The sequence below is a fragment of the Emydura macquarii genome, unplaced genomic scaffold, assembly GCF_026122565.2.
Source record: "Emydura macquarii macquarii isolate MOO-44397 ecotype Brisbane River unplaced genomic scaffold, CSIRO-AGI_Emac_v2 contig_1230, whole genome shotgun sequence".
Classification (NCBI taxonomy): domain Eukaryota; kingdom Metazoa; phylum Chordata; order Testudines; family Chelidae; genus Emydura; species Emydura macquarii.
Window position 1 is genome coordinate 11,869,628 of NW_027131367.1, and position 15,466 is coordinate 11,885,093.

The 15,466-nt window shown below is 51.8% G+C and overlaps 1 protein-coding gene across 1 annotated transcript in view; it reads right to left on the reverse strand.

Annotated features, from left to right (window-relative positions):
* SPATA20 (spermatogenesis associated 20) overlaps positions 1-7,524 on the reverse strand; it is a 30,645-nt gene extending 23,121 nt beyond the window's left edge. Inside the window, exons 1-8 of the mRNA XM_067547477.1 lie at positions 7,210-7,524; positions 4,670-4,807; positions 4,228-4,292; positions 3,412-3,566; positions 3,122-3,265; positions 2,468-2,669; positions 2,239-2,369; positions 1,996-2,100 (exon numbers count right to left, since the gene is read on the reverse strand). Coding sequence (XP_067403578.1) covers positions 1,996-2,100; positions 2,239-2,369; positions 2,468-2,669; positions 3,122-3,265; positions 3,412-3,566; positions 4,228-4,292; positions 4,670-4,807; positions 7,210-7,292 — 1,023 coding nt within the window. The 5' untranslated portion in view covers positions 7,293-7,524. The remainder of the gene's footprint in view (positions 1-1,995; positions 2,101-2,238; positions 2,370-2,467; positions 2,670-3,121; positions 3,266-3,411; positions 3,567-4,227; positions 4,293-4,669; positions 4,808-7,209) is intronic.
* Between the last annotated feature and the right edge of the window lie 7,942 nt (positions 7,525-15,466).

Here is a 15,466-nt window from a genome sequence, read left to right on the forward strand (position 1 = left end):
AGAGAAGGAAACGGGTGGTGTTACTGAGCCTGGCAGAGAAGTGCGTTGAGATGGGACAGAGAGAGCCACTGAGGGGCTGGTACAGGGACCTTGCTACACCGGAGTGGGGTAGGGATGCTGAGAGGCCCCAGGTATGTCTAGACTCGAAGTTGGGCCCTGCTGTAACTCCAGTTCCCCAATCCCCGGTTAACTCGAGGTGGCTAGCACCTGTGTACATCGGGAGCTACACACTCCCCCAGTGTGCACCCCAAGGCTCGGCCGGGGTAAACCACCACCACTTGTGCCCTGGGACACACTTCGGTGGAGAGTCTAGGTCAGCGTTTCCAGAGCCGTTAGCTAACGGGGTCCCGTTCAGTGGGGACCGATTAATGCGCAAACACAGTCCAGACTTGCCCACTGTGGGGAAGGGTGGAGGGACCCTGACACACCGGAAGCACCCTAAGAAATCCCCCGTCAAGTACCAGAGCGAGCAGCTTCTGGATCTGATGTTGCTGCCAGATTCCCTCAGGGCCTCAGCCTGTCTTCGGTGGGAAAGAGCTGTGGCCAGGCAAAGGGCTCAGGCCGGGCCGAGCAGTCACCAGGCTGGCTGGGAGGGCCCGGTTCTTCCCGTGCACTCTCTGCTCAGCGGTCTGTGGGGAACGTGGTTCCTAGTTTGATGCCAGCCGACCAGCGTTGCTGTCACCATACCCATTGCTGACAGTCCCCAGTGAGGCCTGGGCATGTGGGCAGGGCTGCAGAGGGGAGCTGTGCGCTCCCACTGCCTGTACGGGGGACGGGATGCTGACTTGCTGCAAATCTGGCCTTTTTGACACACACACACGGCACTTGCCCTGAAACATGCTGGGATGCTCCAGAGCCACAAGGAGTCGAGATCCCAAATGTCACTGAAATGATCTGGTACCTAACCGCCTTTGGTGGCTGCCAAAATCCCAGCCCAGCGCTTCCTCCCACCTGGCAACCTGCAGGTGCTTGTGCAGCAGCTTCTGCACCTGGCCAGCACGCAGCTCAGACAGCCCTCCCTCAGCGCCCCGGACAGGACTGCCAGAGGATCAGATGGAGTTTTTGACTGGAGCCAACTGTCCTGTGGATAAAGTAAGGGTCTGAGGGCTAGTCCTGGCTCTGCCCCGACTTGATGTGTGACCTTGGCCACGTCACTTCACCTTGTTGTGCCTCAGCGTCCCCATCTGTAAAATGGGAGCAATGCTACTTCCTCACACCCACGCCCCTTTGAAAAACTCTCAAAGGCCCTTAAGTGGGGCACTTGCAAAGTCACAGTGTTACTCTAACCAGGTGGGGTTAGGTAGCTCAGGGGCTAAGCCTGGGACATGGGGGCGAAGGGGGCAGAAAATGGGGCTGGGGAAGCTGGCAGAGCCTGTCAGGAGGGGGAAGGTGCTGGATGGGTCCCAAGACACTGGGAAGAAGCCACCTGCTGGCTTGGCTAAGATTTCCTCTGTCTCAGGAAGCCCCTGTCACCAGGCTTTGCTCTGACAAGCCAGCTCTTGTTCTTCTTCCTCTTCAGAAATCCCTAGTCCCGAATAATGCCATGTAAATCCAACTGCTCAGCAATGTTCTCTCGCCTCTGAGCACAGGCCCTAGGCGCCCCTATCAGCTTCTCATCACGCTTCTGTGGAACGAAGCGGTGGGTGAGTGCCAGGAGCACCTCTCTCCGGGGAGGCCTGTCTGCATGCCTGCGGCTCCCCATCACCATGTTTTGTCAGGGCAAGCATGGCAGCAGCCCCTCTCCATCTCAACCTCCCCCAGGCATGTCTGGGTGTAACTTGGAACTGGGATGAGGCTAGCCATGAACACAGTCTCTCCGTCTCCCTCTGCGACAGAGGACAGCTGGCAAGTTTCCCAGTCCTCCCCGCACCACGCACCCTCTCCAGTCTAGCAGTCCGAAACGAGTTGTTTCTTGCTGAGATCAGGCCTCTGCTCAGTGGCCAAGTCTTCTGAGCCTTGATTTATCCCTAGGGTTCAGAGTTACAGTGGGCCTACCTGAAACGCCCTGGTATAGGCCGCTGCTAGCTGCCCCTGATCATACAGCATCTTCTCAAAGTGGGGAACATGCCACCTCTGGTCGGTGGAGTAGCGGTGGAATCCCTGCAGAGATAGAAGCAGAGCACGTACACTAGGGCCCAGCATGTTCCTGGTCACCAGTGTGATTAAACCTCATGCAACTCAAGCGAGATGCTGCCAAGAACCATCACTCTGGGCCGTCTAACACCCAATTCCGCTTACCTGAGCAATGTGATCATGAATCCCACCATAGGCCATCATCTTGAGAGTGTGCAGTGCCATCTGCAATGCCCGTGCGCCATCAGGGGAAGCCCGGTGTAGGGCCCAGTATGTGAACAGGAAATTGAAATTGACTGCAATACAATAACAAAGCCAAGGACCTGAGGTCAGTTCCGTGCCCAGGGCTGCACCCTTCTGTTGGGATGGCTCAGCCAGGAGACAACGGACTGACCTGGCGTGGGGAATTTTGGAAACTCTGAAAAGCCGCCATATTCCTCGTCATATGATTCAGACAATTGCTGGAAACACCTGGCCATCACCTCTGGGAAAGGTGGGGGCGATTCTTCCCCTCTTATGCCGATCTCAGCCCTGGCCAGCAGCGCCGCCATAATCCTCTGGCTGTTCTCCAAAAGGGCATCTTTGTTCCGCTTCCACTAGGAGGGAGACCATGAAAGAGCCGGAAGGTCAGTCTTGCCCCATCAGCTGCTCATGATCTTTGTCCCCTCTTGATGAGGCTCCCTGTGTTATTCAAATCCAGATTCTGTCTTCAGGCCCTGGTCCAGTTCTTTGGTCCAACACCCAATGATCCCCCTCCCCGGATAAATTCTAATCAAGCTCTAACCCATCCAGAGCTCGGAGCCTCTTCCCTATGCAGATTTCATCAGCCAGTGTTATTTCCCACTAACTGGCCCCTCTCTTTTCCCCGCATCTAGTCTGCCTGTCCACATAGCCCCACTATCCCAACCCCAAATCCAATTTTCCCCATCAACCCTCCAAATCAAACAATGAATGCTAATAGCAATGGCAGTCCCGGGTTTCTGTGCTGTACTTTCCCAAGGAGGACCCAAAAACCTACCACAAAATCTCTGCTAGCAAAAATGTATACCTGATCTGCAATTCGGAGCAGCACCGTCCGAAAACCGACTCGGTAAATTCCGTCCTCGGGAGGGAAATACGTCCCACCTACGAAGGGTTTGAGGTCAGGAGTCAGCCACACACTCATTGGCCAGCCCCCTCCACTGCTGGTAGCCTGCAATAAAAATCACGGATAAATGATCATCTCGCTTGGTATCATAGTGTGTGTCTAACCCAGGGTGGTAGAGAGGTTCTCTCCACAACTCTAGTCACGCATGCCCCTTTTCTTGTTATTATCCCACGGCAGACCCACCTCCTCACCTGCACAAAGGTCATGTAAACTTTATCCACATCTGGTCGCTCCTCACGATCTACTTTTATGCACACAAAGTTGTCGTTCAGAATCTTGCCGATCTCTTTGTTCTTGAAGGATTCCTGCTCCATCACGTGGCACCAGTGGCAGGTGGAATAGCCGACTGAAAACAAACATTGTCAATTACAGAAAGGTTCCAAACTGAACAGAGGGACAAATATCCTACTGGTGAAATCTATTCATTGTAGAATGCTCTCCCAAGAGAAGTGAGGAGATCCCCACTGAACGGGACAGTTACTAATCAGACTGGAGAGTAAACTGTAGGGAATGAGTCTGCATTGGGAGAATCCAGATTAGGTCACCCAGTCATTTCCATCTCTAACGCCTATGATTTTGCCCCAGAGACTCTGGTAAACAAGAAGGGAGCCCATTGGATGAAGCCCAATTTAAACTAGTGTCCATTTAAGGGCTTGTCTACATGTGGGGATTAACCAGAATTGATAATGCTTAATCCGTTTTGGAGGTGGATTAAGCAACACCTGAAAATGGCACTCTTGTTCTGGATTAAGAGTATCCACACGGAAAGGTAATCTGGAATAGCTATCGTCATTTAAATTCACACTCTATTTTATTCTGGAATAACTTCTCTGTGTAGACAAGCCCTAAAACTGTCTGATCCTCTCATGCTGATACACAGTACAAGGTTATCAGGCGATCTTCTCAAAGGATCTACTCTGCCATTCACACACCAGCCTGAGACAAAACAGCATGGTAATTTACATAACCACGCATGGGAAGGTTAAATTCATTTGTTCTTGGGTTACCTGACAGAAATATCAACTTGTTTTCTTTCTTTGCTTTATCAAAGGCTTCCTGGCCCCACGGGTACCTGGGAGAAAAGAAAGAAAGAGGCTTCTGCCATGAGGGCTGCTGGATTTTATAATGATATATTTTACACTGGCTGAAGGCCTGTGTAAAATGGGGGGCAATCAGTGTGCTAGTTGTGGATAATCAAGTCCTATTCAGGGGTCTGGATTGTAGCACATGGTCACCTCCGGCCCCACGATGTCATCACAAATCTGAGCACGCCTGACATGAAGCGAGAACTCCATAGCCTCCAGGTGATACCCACAATACACACAAAGGTGCTTAATGGAAACCTCGGGCTGCACATTTAAATGCCACAGCTGAGCTGCCATCCAACCCATCGAGGCTGCCCAGCTCACTGTTCATAAAATGAAAGAGAAGAGGAGCAGGCTCTCTCACCAGTCCACCGGATTGTGGGCATGCTGGAGGAGGTAGGGAGACTTCTCGTTAATCAGACGGTTGGTGTAACAATGGATGCTGGATCGGCTGCTTTTCCCTCCTGTGGCCATGGCTGGGCCCCCGCTCAGAAACACAGTCCTGTGACAAGGAACACAAAGATTTGCTAACGTCACTCATCCCCAAAGTCGTGTAAGACACCGAAGTCCTGAGAAGTGCTAAGGACTGGACCAGCACATGGCCCAGGCTTCTCGAGGTCCCTGTACACACCCGCGCAGCCGGTGGCAGCAGCGTGGTCAGTCGGTGTCTGTGAACGCTGCCGGTTCGTCTCACTGCAAACCCAAGGCTGGAGTCGTGAGTGGTGAAACTAACCTCTTGGGTTACCCCGGGGCTCTGAGCCATCGAGGTGAGGTGACTTGGGCCCCGCCAGCACAACGCCAGCTCAAGCACGCCCCCAGTGGGCAACGGAGGGAGTGATAATGCTGCCATTGTGATGCGGGAGCTGTGTCACAGCCCAGCTGAGAGCCACTCCCACAGCCCACCTGTAACTGCAGCAGGGGAAGGCTGTGAACTCTCCCTCCAGCCAAATACCACCTCCTTAGCCGCACCCCAAAACACTACCGGGCTCTTCTCCCTACAGCCCACAGCCCCCCATAGATTCGCTGCCCCTTTGAGCACACGCCAAAACCACTAACACACACCTTCCCTTTATGTTCAACACAGACCAGCCACTGGATAAAGCTCAGAATTGCCACCTCCTTCTGCTGCAGGTTCTTGTACTCCATCCCAACAGTATGTGCATGCCTCACATCACCCCTGGGAGGTAGGGGACAGTTAGCTGCCTCATTCTTCCAGCTGGGGAATCGAGGCACAGAAAGGCTAAGTGACTCACCCAAGGTCACACAGGGTGGGGTAGGCAACTGAACCCACGTCTCCGGCCAGCGCCCCAACCTGGAGCACACACCACCTCCTAGCACCCCAAGGAAACTCAGTCCTCAGGATCCTCTGCGCTGAACCACTTTCCCCCCAGAACATCTCTCCTTTTCACCTCCTAGCCTCATCCACATTCCTGGCACCTCACAGCCACAGCCAGGCTACACTCCATCAGGAGACCAGCAACAGGGACTTTACATTTACACAGCTCCAAAACATGCCAGATGCTCTTCACACTGATCCAGAGACAAGGTCTCTTCTCGGAGGAGTTCCCAACCTCAACAGGCAACAATCCAACAAAGGCTAGGAAGTAACATGCTCAGTGAGCTGGGGGAGGGGGTCCCCTCTTTGGGTGCCATGCTTTTTGTGGGGCTCATTTTTTTCACTCTCTTGCCATCATTTCAGAGAAGACCAAGGGGCTGGTAGGCCTTGTGAATGGAGTGACTTCTAAAATGGGCCATAAAAGAGGAGGAGAAGATAGAGACAGAATCGAGCAGGTCAGGAAGGGTGTTCCAGGTACAGGACTATGTGTGGAAGACAGAGCAGAGAGGAGCGAGAGAAGGGAAGGTTAACTACAAAGCTTGGGCCAAGAAAGGAAAGACAGGAGGAGTAGACGTTCCTATGGGGGATTAGTAGGAGGTGATCCTGACATTGCACAGTCTCTGGGATATACTGGGGCTGGTGATTTTTTTTGACCAGCAATAGGACTGATAGGGGACTTTGTTGTAACCTTGTCCTCCACCCCATCTGTTTGCTGAATTCCACCATTGTCTCTTGTCATGCACTGAACATTAGCTCTTCGGGGCAGAGCCTGTCTTTTCATTCTCAGCACAATGGGCCTCCTAGGTACTGCCAGAATACAAATCATGAAACTCTCTGGCCCAGGCTAGGGGGAGCCTGTTAAAGGATCACAGTGAACAGACAAACTCTCAGCACCAGGGACTGACAGGGGAGAGAATGCTGGGCTGGAGAGAACACTGTCCCCCCCACCCCACTGGATCAGTACCAATGCCAGACAAAGGGATCGTGCTGTGTCAGACATCTCCCTGGGATCAGTACTGTAGACAGACTGGGATCACAGCGGGTCAGACAGAACCACCCAAGTGTCAGTATCAGCAACACAGGGAGATCCCACCAAAACAGACAGAACCACCCTTTCTTTGGCACTGTATCAAAGACAAGCTGGGGAATCTCACTGGGTCAGACAGAACCACACACCCATTTGGAACAACACCAAACCGGGGCAGGGGAGGAATCTGACTGGGTCAGACAAAGCAACCTCCTGTGGACCAGTACCAGGGGCAGAGGGGGACCCCCACCGAGACAGACAGAACCACACCCCCTCTGGATCAGTTCCAGACGGACGAGGGGCTCCCACTGGCTCAGACAGCGCAACCTCCCCCGATCCTTTGGATCGGTACCAGGGACTGGGGGACCCCCCTGGGGCAGACAGAACCACCGCCCCCGGATCGGTACTGGGGGGGCTGCTCCCCTCGGGGATCCTGTGGGGGCTGCCTGTGACCCTGTCGGCAGTGCCTCCGGGCTCCCGAACCGGGCCGAGCCCCTGACCCGGCTCCCTTGGGGCTCTTCCCCGAGGTCTGCCCCGGTACCTGCGAGTCCAGGCGGTTCGGTTCGGCCCGGCGCGGCGGGACAGCAGGCGGCGGCAGCAGCGGCGCAGGGGGGCGGAGATCATGGCCGCCGCCAGCGAGCGGCTGCAGTCCGTGCTCGGGCTGGGAGGACGGAGCCGGAGGCCGGCAGGGAGCGCCAGCGGCTGTCCAGGGGAGCGGGCGGGACGGCGCTGGGCCCGCAGGGAAGGACCGGTCCCGCCCGGCGGCAGCTAAGGCCTTCCGCGTCCGCCGGCGCTCGGGGCGGCGGGGCCCCGGAGCAGCAGAGCCCCCGGGACGGGCTGAGCCCGAGCCCCGCCGCGCCAGGTCTGACTCCTGGGGCCCTGTGTGCGCTCCTCCTTTCCGGCTCTGTGCCCGGGGCACACGGGCCAGATCCCGACACCCCGGCCGGCCCCTGAAAGCCACCGGCAGCCGGTTTAAAGCAAACCCAAGGCCGCAGGGTCGGTGACACTGCGCACAGGCGACCCGGGGAACTCCTCACCGCGGGATGGCGTGAAGGCCAAAGTGTAACTGGGTTCAAAAAGGAATTGGCTAGGTCCGAGGAGGAGAGCGCTGTCAGTGGCTGTTAGCCAAATGGGTCAGGGACACAACCCCCTGCTCTGCCCTAAACCTCGGACTGGGACTGGAGGATGAAATGGATCACTCAATCAATTGCCCCAGTCTGTCCCTTCCTTCTGTAGCATCTGGCACCAGCCATTGTCCGAGGACAGGATATTGGGCTAGATGGACCATCAGTCTGAGCCACTGTGACGTCCGTTCTTGTATCCTCATGTATCCATTGTGTGATCCATTACATCTAGTCTTATGTCATCACTGCTGGAATGCAGGGCCCAGCGACACCTACGCTGCTGGATACCGCTCATGGGACCGTCATAGAATCATAGCTGAGGGTTGGAAGAGACCCCAGGAGGTCATCTAGTCCAACCTTCTGCTCAAAGCAGTCACATTAGGCATCAAATAAGGGACTGGTAATCATCCTGTCCTGCACTGCACAAAGTCCCCCCTCTCATAGCGCCCATTCAGGCCAATGCCTGTATTGCCAACACCAGGTATTCAAAAAGCAGGAGTCAGATCCCACAAAATCAGGGGACTGAAAACAATGATAAAGTTGGGGGGCTCTTTATTCACCTTCTCGGCTTTGAACCTTTAGGGGGTCACATTTTCCAGCTTTTCTCTGCAACCATGAGAGAGAAAAACTTCCTTTTTTTTAGAATGAAAGCTGAGATTCATGGTGACTCCAGGAGCAGGGGCTGTCAGGAAAATGCCAGATATCATGAGATGATAAAATCATGAGAGCTGATGATAATCCATAATGTCTTCCCTAGCCACCACCTGAGTATATCCACGCTAGGGAAAAAAGGTGTGTCCTAACGTCATGCCAGCTAACATGAGGTAACTAACGCGAGGTAAAATCCTAGGGAAGACAAGGCAGTCTGTGGTTTTCACGGGTATACTCTGGGGGAGCCAGGGTTTATCACCACCTGCTAATGTGTTAATACTGCAACTGCCTTGTCTTTCTAGGATTTTACCTTGTTAGTTACCTCATGGTAGTTAACATGAGGTAAGTACACACCTTTTTTACTGGTGAAGACAAGGCCACAATATCCCTGTAGTTTTTTCCTGTTTCCTCACCCCTTCCCCATGTCTCTAGTGTCTCTATGCCCTTATGCTGGTGGGTTGGCAAAAAAAAGAGCTGCCACCACCATCTGCTACTTCCCAGTGTAGATGGCTGTCTTCTCATATGTGGGCTGAGCCCATTTTCCCACTCATAGACCAGTTGCATAAAACACCACTGATCCCTCAAAATTGCTTGATCAGGGTAGGCCGACTTGTCCGAATGACTTGACAGACTGCCCCTGCTCCTTCTTAGTTTCTCTGAAATCATCAGGGTTTCTCTGGGCCAGATCACTTCAAAATGGCCTGTTCTGTGACTGAAACCTTTTGCAGAAGGTTAAGTGGGCAGCAAACTATAATGGGTCTCTCACATCAGCACGTCCTACCTTTGCTGTTTCCTCCGTTGGTGGAGCAACAGATTCTAGCGGCAGAGAATGGACGTGGGATTTTCAAAGGCACCTCTGGCCTTGGTTCTGCTACATAGCTGGATTGTTCCTTTTAACTCGACTCCCAACCCCAGCCACACCCACAAATCCCTCACCCATGTGCAGTAATGACTAGGCCAGCATATCTGGAGGTATAGGGCCACCCTCACGGGCCAGTCTTCACTCCAAAGGTAACTAGTGTTAGAACCCAAGTGTTGCCCCCTAACTTGAGTCCCTTCCACACACAAAAGCCCTTAACTGAAGTGCAGTGGTGGGCTAAAGCTGGAGCCAGCACAACTTGTCAGCTGCTAGCACAACTATTCTAGCATGGTTGCCGGCTAGCTCCATCAGCGTGCCACTAGTCCTCCAACGCCTTCCCACAATTCCCCCCATGTATGCAGAAAGGACAGATAACTTCTACCACTGTTCACTGGAAAAGAATCCACAGAGCGGCTCTAATTTCTGCAGGGCAAAGAACTATGGGATACGACCCCAGAAATCTTAATGACTCACACAAGTGAGTGCAGCGCCAGCAGGGACATAGTAGCTCAAGTGTTAATTCGCAGTGTGGCTGCTCTCACTCAAGTTTGAGAGAAAAATGAGTGCAGCTAACTCAAGGTAACTTGCTGTCAATGGAAGTCAGGCACCCAGGTGCTTTTGAAAATTCCCTAAGGTGCCTATCTACATCTTTAGGTGCCTAAATACCTTTAAAAATCTGACCCTTAACTTCTGATTCATTTATAAAATAGGGACCATGATGATGACCCACCTTTGTACAATGCTTTGAGCTCTGTGGATGAAAACCACTGGATAAATGCGACGTATTATTATTTATTAGGCCGTCAAGGTCCTGAAGGCCAGGGAACAATGAACAGTCCCTTATGGACCCACTTCCTCTGAGCTTTGGTATCCATATCATGATTCCCTGGAGTCCAAGGTCTTTTGGGAAAGCAATGGCGAACAATGTTCTTGTCTATGAGTTCGCAATATGGCCCAAGGGATGTATTCGCCTGTGGCTGCTCATAATGGATAACAACATGAATTATGCACAGCCAGAGAGAGGAACAGCTCCCAACCATTTGCACTTACGCGTCAGCTATAATAATTTGGTGTTTCACCCAGAGAAACAATAAGGATATATTTTATTAATAAAATTCATCCAGTACACGAGAGAAGACAATCTGCCAGAAATTCGAGTGCAGCAGAATAGCGCACCTGACAACCTGCATCACATCACAAGCCAGCTCTGCGTGGCTAGTTCCTCCTTGTTCATAGTCCCACGCTGGATGGAGAGGCAGCAGGGAGGCCCAGCACTCACTTGTCATCACTCCTAGAAAAATAACAAGGCTTGATGGGTTTGTTGTGCCGTTTTTTTCCTGCTCTTCTCAACATCAGCTTTTCTGAACCGAAGGGGGTGCTCCACTCCAGGTGCCTTTTGCAGCTGCCTTAATATTCAATTAACGGCTCAGCATTGATCTGCTTTTTAAGTGCCATCGGGTACCCTTCACACGTGCCCCCTGCCAGCTCACACCAAAAAGGCGAAGGACTGGGCCACATTAACCTCCACCTGCATCTTGTTAGCTCTTGATCATCGATTTCCCATTTGTGCAGCAGTGAGGAGAAAAAAGATGCCTGAGAAGGCAAAATGCTGTCCTTTTACTCGAGTTTACTAATGATACTGTGGGAGGCAGAGCACATTTTTGCTAAGGGGGTTGATTCAGTGCTACAATGGGCTGGTCTCCCCCCCCCCCCCCCGCCCCGAATCTGTGTTTGTTTGCTGCAGGATGTGAAGGGAAGACAGTCCTAAATATTTGTTGTCATCAAGGTATGGAACAAGCAGCACTGCTTGGTAATTACCAGATGAGTGATCATTCTGCCAAACCGCAACACTTTAGTGAGCTGATTTGAATTTTCCAAACCCTGAGTCTGAAGTGTACAATGTTGCTGCAGAGCCTGGAGCACAGGGAACCTGATTACATGATTGTTCTGCTAAATCCAGGTGGATTGTTTCTATTTTGTTCCCGCTGTGCCTCTATTTAGGGAGTGGGGCGGGGGGGGGGGGGGGAGGTTGTTATATAACATTTACAGAAAAAGCTTTTGCAGCAGAAAAGATCCACATGCAGAGCAGATTTCAGGCCTGCAAAGACAGAATGCTACTGCCCTGTCTCCATGCATGCCCCCTGCACTAGGAGCTACCTGTAAGGGCAGCAGTGTAGGGCCGCTTACGTTGACTGTACAGGATCATAACAGCCCTGCAGCCCCTATATGCTGCCAGAGCAGTGTACAGAGTCTGAGGTGGTAGCCAGAACTGGATCCTCTGTTATAGTGCAAAGGAACTTCCCATTTTACTGTAATTCATTTGGTCAGAGCATCTCATGTCCTACAAGGATTGGGGAAATTCATAGCATGAGTAACAATAATGTGACCCGGCAGCGCCTTGGCAAAGAGTTCCCTGTTCTTTGTAAACAACTCTTACCTCAGACCTGACAAAATCAGTCAGGATATTTATCCATAAAGAGTAGCATGTAAGGTATCTAGAGAAATAATCAGCGTGAGATGTATGTATGGGGGATATTTAAGGAATAATGTAACTATATTGAAATCTGCTTTATGGACTTGGAGTAAAAGTTAGTCACCAGGGGCCAATGTGTCTCAGTGACACAGTCCATTCAAACAGGAGGGAATTGTCACCCTGCCCTTGTTAGCTACTGATGTAAGGCCAGGCTCAATTGTCTAGCCTTGTTCCACCCCAAGACTTTCAATGAAAAACCATCGGAGACAACAAACAATCAAAATCATGTGGAGGTTCAAAAGGAACATTACAACAGATGGGGAATCACCCTGGCTCTGGGTAAAGATGTTTCAGTATAACATGGTGGAGAAAGGTCCTCTGGATCCATTCGCTGAGCAGGCATCTTGAAGAGTGGGGGGTGTTCTCATGAAAAATTGGATCCTGGTTCTGGGGAAACCAGCCAGCTCTGCAACAGACTGAACTGTGGTGGGGGGGAACCTCCTTTATTAGCTAGGAAAGGTAACCATTGGTAAGTGTAGACCCTAGTTCCCCACTTTATGGTTTGGTTTTGTATTATAACCATTTGTTTCCATCACTCACACTTTTTTTTGTAAATGGCTGTCCTTTCTTAAATAAACCTTTGGTTTTATTACAAGTGCTGCATGTTACACAGGAGTGGGGGGTATAAGGTATAACTGGCAAAGAGGGGTGCACTGCTCCTTTGGGGGTAGAGGAGCAGAAATTTCTATGAGTAACCACTGGCAGGGGCTGGATATCACAAGGGGAATGCTTCAAAGGGACTTGGGCATTGATTGGGCTGCAGGTATTGTTAACCCGCAAAGCGAAGTCAGGGCTGGCCTTGCCCATAGAAGTGCTCGAGTGACTGACAGGCTAGTGGTGTTAGGGACACCAGCTGCCTCAGGGCAGATCCCTCAGGCTGGAGACGGGTAACAAGGTGACTCAGGCCTGGGGACCACAAAAACTGTCACAAACAGAAGTGGACTCTGATTGTGTATTGGGAGGAACACTGTGTTTTCCAGCTAGATGATATTAAACAGCCACTCCTGCTGCCCAGTTGCTTTTGCCCATCTAGTGCGCTGTCGCTGCCTTTGAGAGTGGGGAGCCCAGCCTGGGCCTGCTCCTCTGCCCTCCACGGCTGCCTCTCTGGCTAAACGTAAAGGCTTCCTGGACAGAGGGCTGTAGCGGAGACCGCCTGCGAGCTGGTGGACGTTGCACGTTTATTGTTCCAGAGGAGAAGATGGAGTTGTCATGCCCACATCCCTCATGCAGGCAAACAACAAACCACCTCCAAAGAGCTACCAAAGGAATCTAGCTGGGCAAGAGAGCGAATGGCAGAAATACACCCTGTGCGAAGCCAGAACTGAAATCCCCTCTGTCCTATCCACGTGCAGAGGATCTGCAGGCCAGCAGAAAGCAGGGTGCTCCTCGCACTGAGAATCCAGGGGCCTGGCTCTGTCCGAAATAATGGCTGTCCGTCAGAGCTCCAGGCAGCAAGTTCCTGAGGCTATGTCTTTACTGACGGCGGCAAATTCACCGCCGTCAGATCGACTTAACTGGATCAACTGAGTGGTCAGTGAAGACCCGTTCAGTCAATCCAGAAATCGACATATTAAGACCACCTTCTCAAGTGGCGTAGCGCTGCGTTGACGGGAACGCGGTTCCCATCGGCGCAGTGCAGTGAAGACAGCGTGCAGAACAGAAGCACAGAAGTTGACGGGAGTTACAGACGTCTTTTGCGTCGTTTGTGTAACTCCGGGCGACTGCCGCCAAATCTCCGAGGTAAGTGAAGACAAGCCCTGACTCATTCTTTTAAAGAGATAGCCCTCTTTCCGTTAAAGCTGGGAACGGCTCAAATTCCTGCTCTGCAAAATCACCCAGAAGACAAGGCCAGGCAAAAGATTCCGGGGGGGAGGGAGGCAAGCACAGCTGAGCACTGGTAGGTCAGACAGACCCGAGACAAGGCCGGGCTGGAGTCAGCTCCAGGATGGGAGGAGGAAGTTCACAACTGGAGGGGAAAAGGAGAAGGGCATTTCTCAGGAATGGGGAATAAAAAGCCCACAGCACTGCTAAAAGATCAGCAGTGAGATTCTCATCCCTGCTCCAGACCCTAAGTGCCGGCATGCATGGGCCAGAAACAGCCTGCAGAAGGCTGGGGGAAAATGCACCTGGTACAGTTGGTGTATTGGCTCACTGTGGGCATCTCTACAACATGCAGGTTCCCTTGCCAGGCCTGGTGCAGGGGATGTCCCTGGGCATGGGGTGTTGCCCAGTGCACCAGGGAGTCTGGGTTGCAGCAGCCCTTAGACTGCCCAAGGGGGAACCCTCACTGATCTAATTTACACCAAGGACCATTTTGCCCCTTGCAGCAGCTCAGAATAGGGAGGGCGCAAAGGTGGCATTAAGCCACCTGGAGGCACAGCACAGACTCCCATCCCATATAGGGGGAACAAGAAGCAGGAGTTCTGGGAGGAAACTGACATCGCTGTGATAGATGCTTTATAAATCCATCCAGGCCCGTGTGTGTGTGGCATTGACACTAGTGCAAAGTGGGTGAGAAATGCTAACAAATCAGAATGGCAGCGTTTTAAACACACTTGGCAATGCTGTAAATCCGGGATACTCAGACCTCAGCGGTCTAAGGAGCCAAATTAGCCAACATTACCTAAAAGAGCCACAGTAGTGTGAGTTCATTGTTTCATTTACTGTTAGGGTGACCAGATGTCCTGATTTTATAGGGACAGTCCTGATATTTGGGGCTTTGTCTTACATAGGTGCCTGTTAGCCCCTACCCTCTGTCCCTATTTTTCACAATTGCTATCTGGTCACCCTATTTACTATAGTACTATATATTCATATTTAAAGAGTATGACAGAGAAAATATTTAGTTTATGTACACACACTATCATCACAGCAAAATGACTGACCAAGTATTATTTTATCAACTACTATTGGTTAATAACACAGTCAAAGCACCCTGATTGGCTAATAACTTAGCTTGGTTAACAATTAAATCACAGTGTTGTGATATCGTGTGCCGCAAAGAGCCGCAGGAGATGCGTTAAAGAGCCACTTGTGGCTCCTGAGCCTCAGCCTGAGTATCGCTGGTGTAAATGATGACCCAAGATGCAAGGCAAGTGTGAATGGCAGAGACAGGGCAGCTATCTAAATAGGCATGGCCATGGATCCAGAGGGCAGGCATTGCTAGGAAGAGGCTGATGGGCAGAAGACTGTAAAAGACACAGGAGGAGGAGACAAACCCCTCTGAAGACTCAGGAAGGGAAATAAAGGGTAAAGCCCAGACCAATTTCCTTGGAAGTGAGAAGCCCAGCATCGAAGCACACTAGAATATTTTATTGTTCTACAGTCAGTTCATGTCTTCCTAAGTTCTGCTATGGCCATAAAGTCTCTGGTACTGTGCTGCTGCTTTAGAGAAGTGTTAAACATATGCACTAAAGAGCTAACGATTGTACTGCAACTCCCTCTTCCTTGTCCCATCACCCCTCGCTCTGCTGTATTAGTGTCTCACAGTTATCACCTCCCTCTACAGAGGGCTCTAATGGAATTGGCATGGAGTGCGGAAAGTAGGACACAGCTGGCACTCAGGATGTTAACCTACCACTAGCCCCACCAATGTATTTCCTACACAGCACAGCAGTACTGGCAGGAGAGC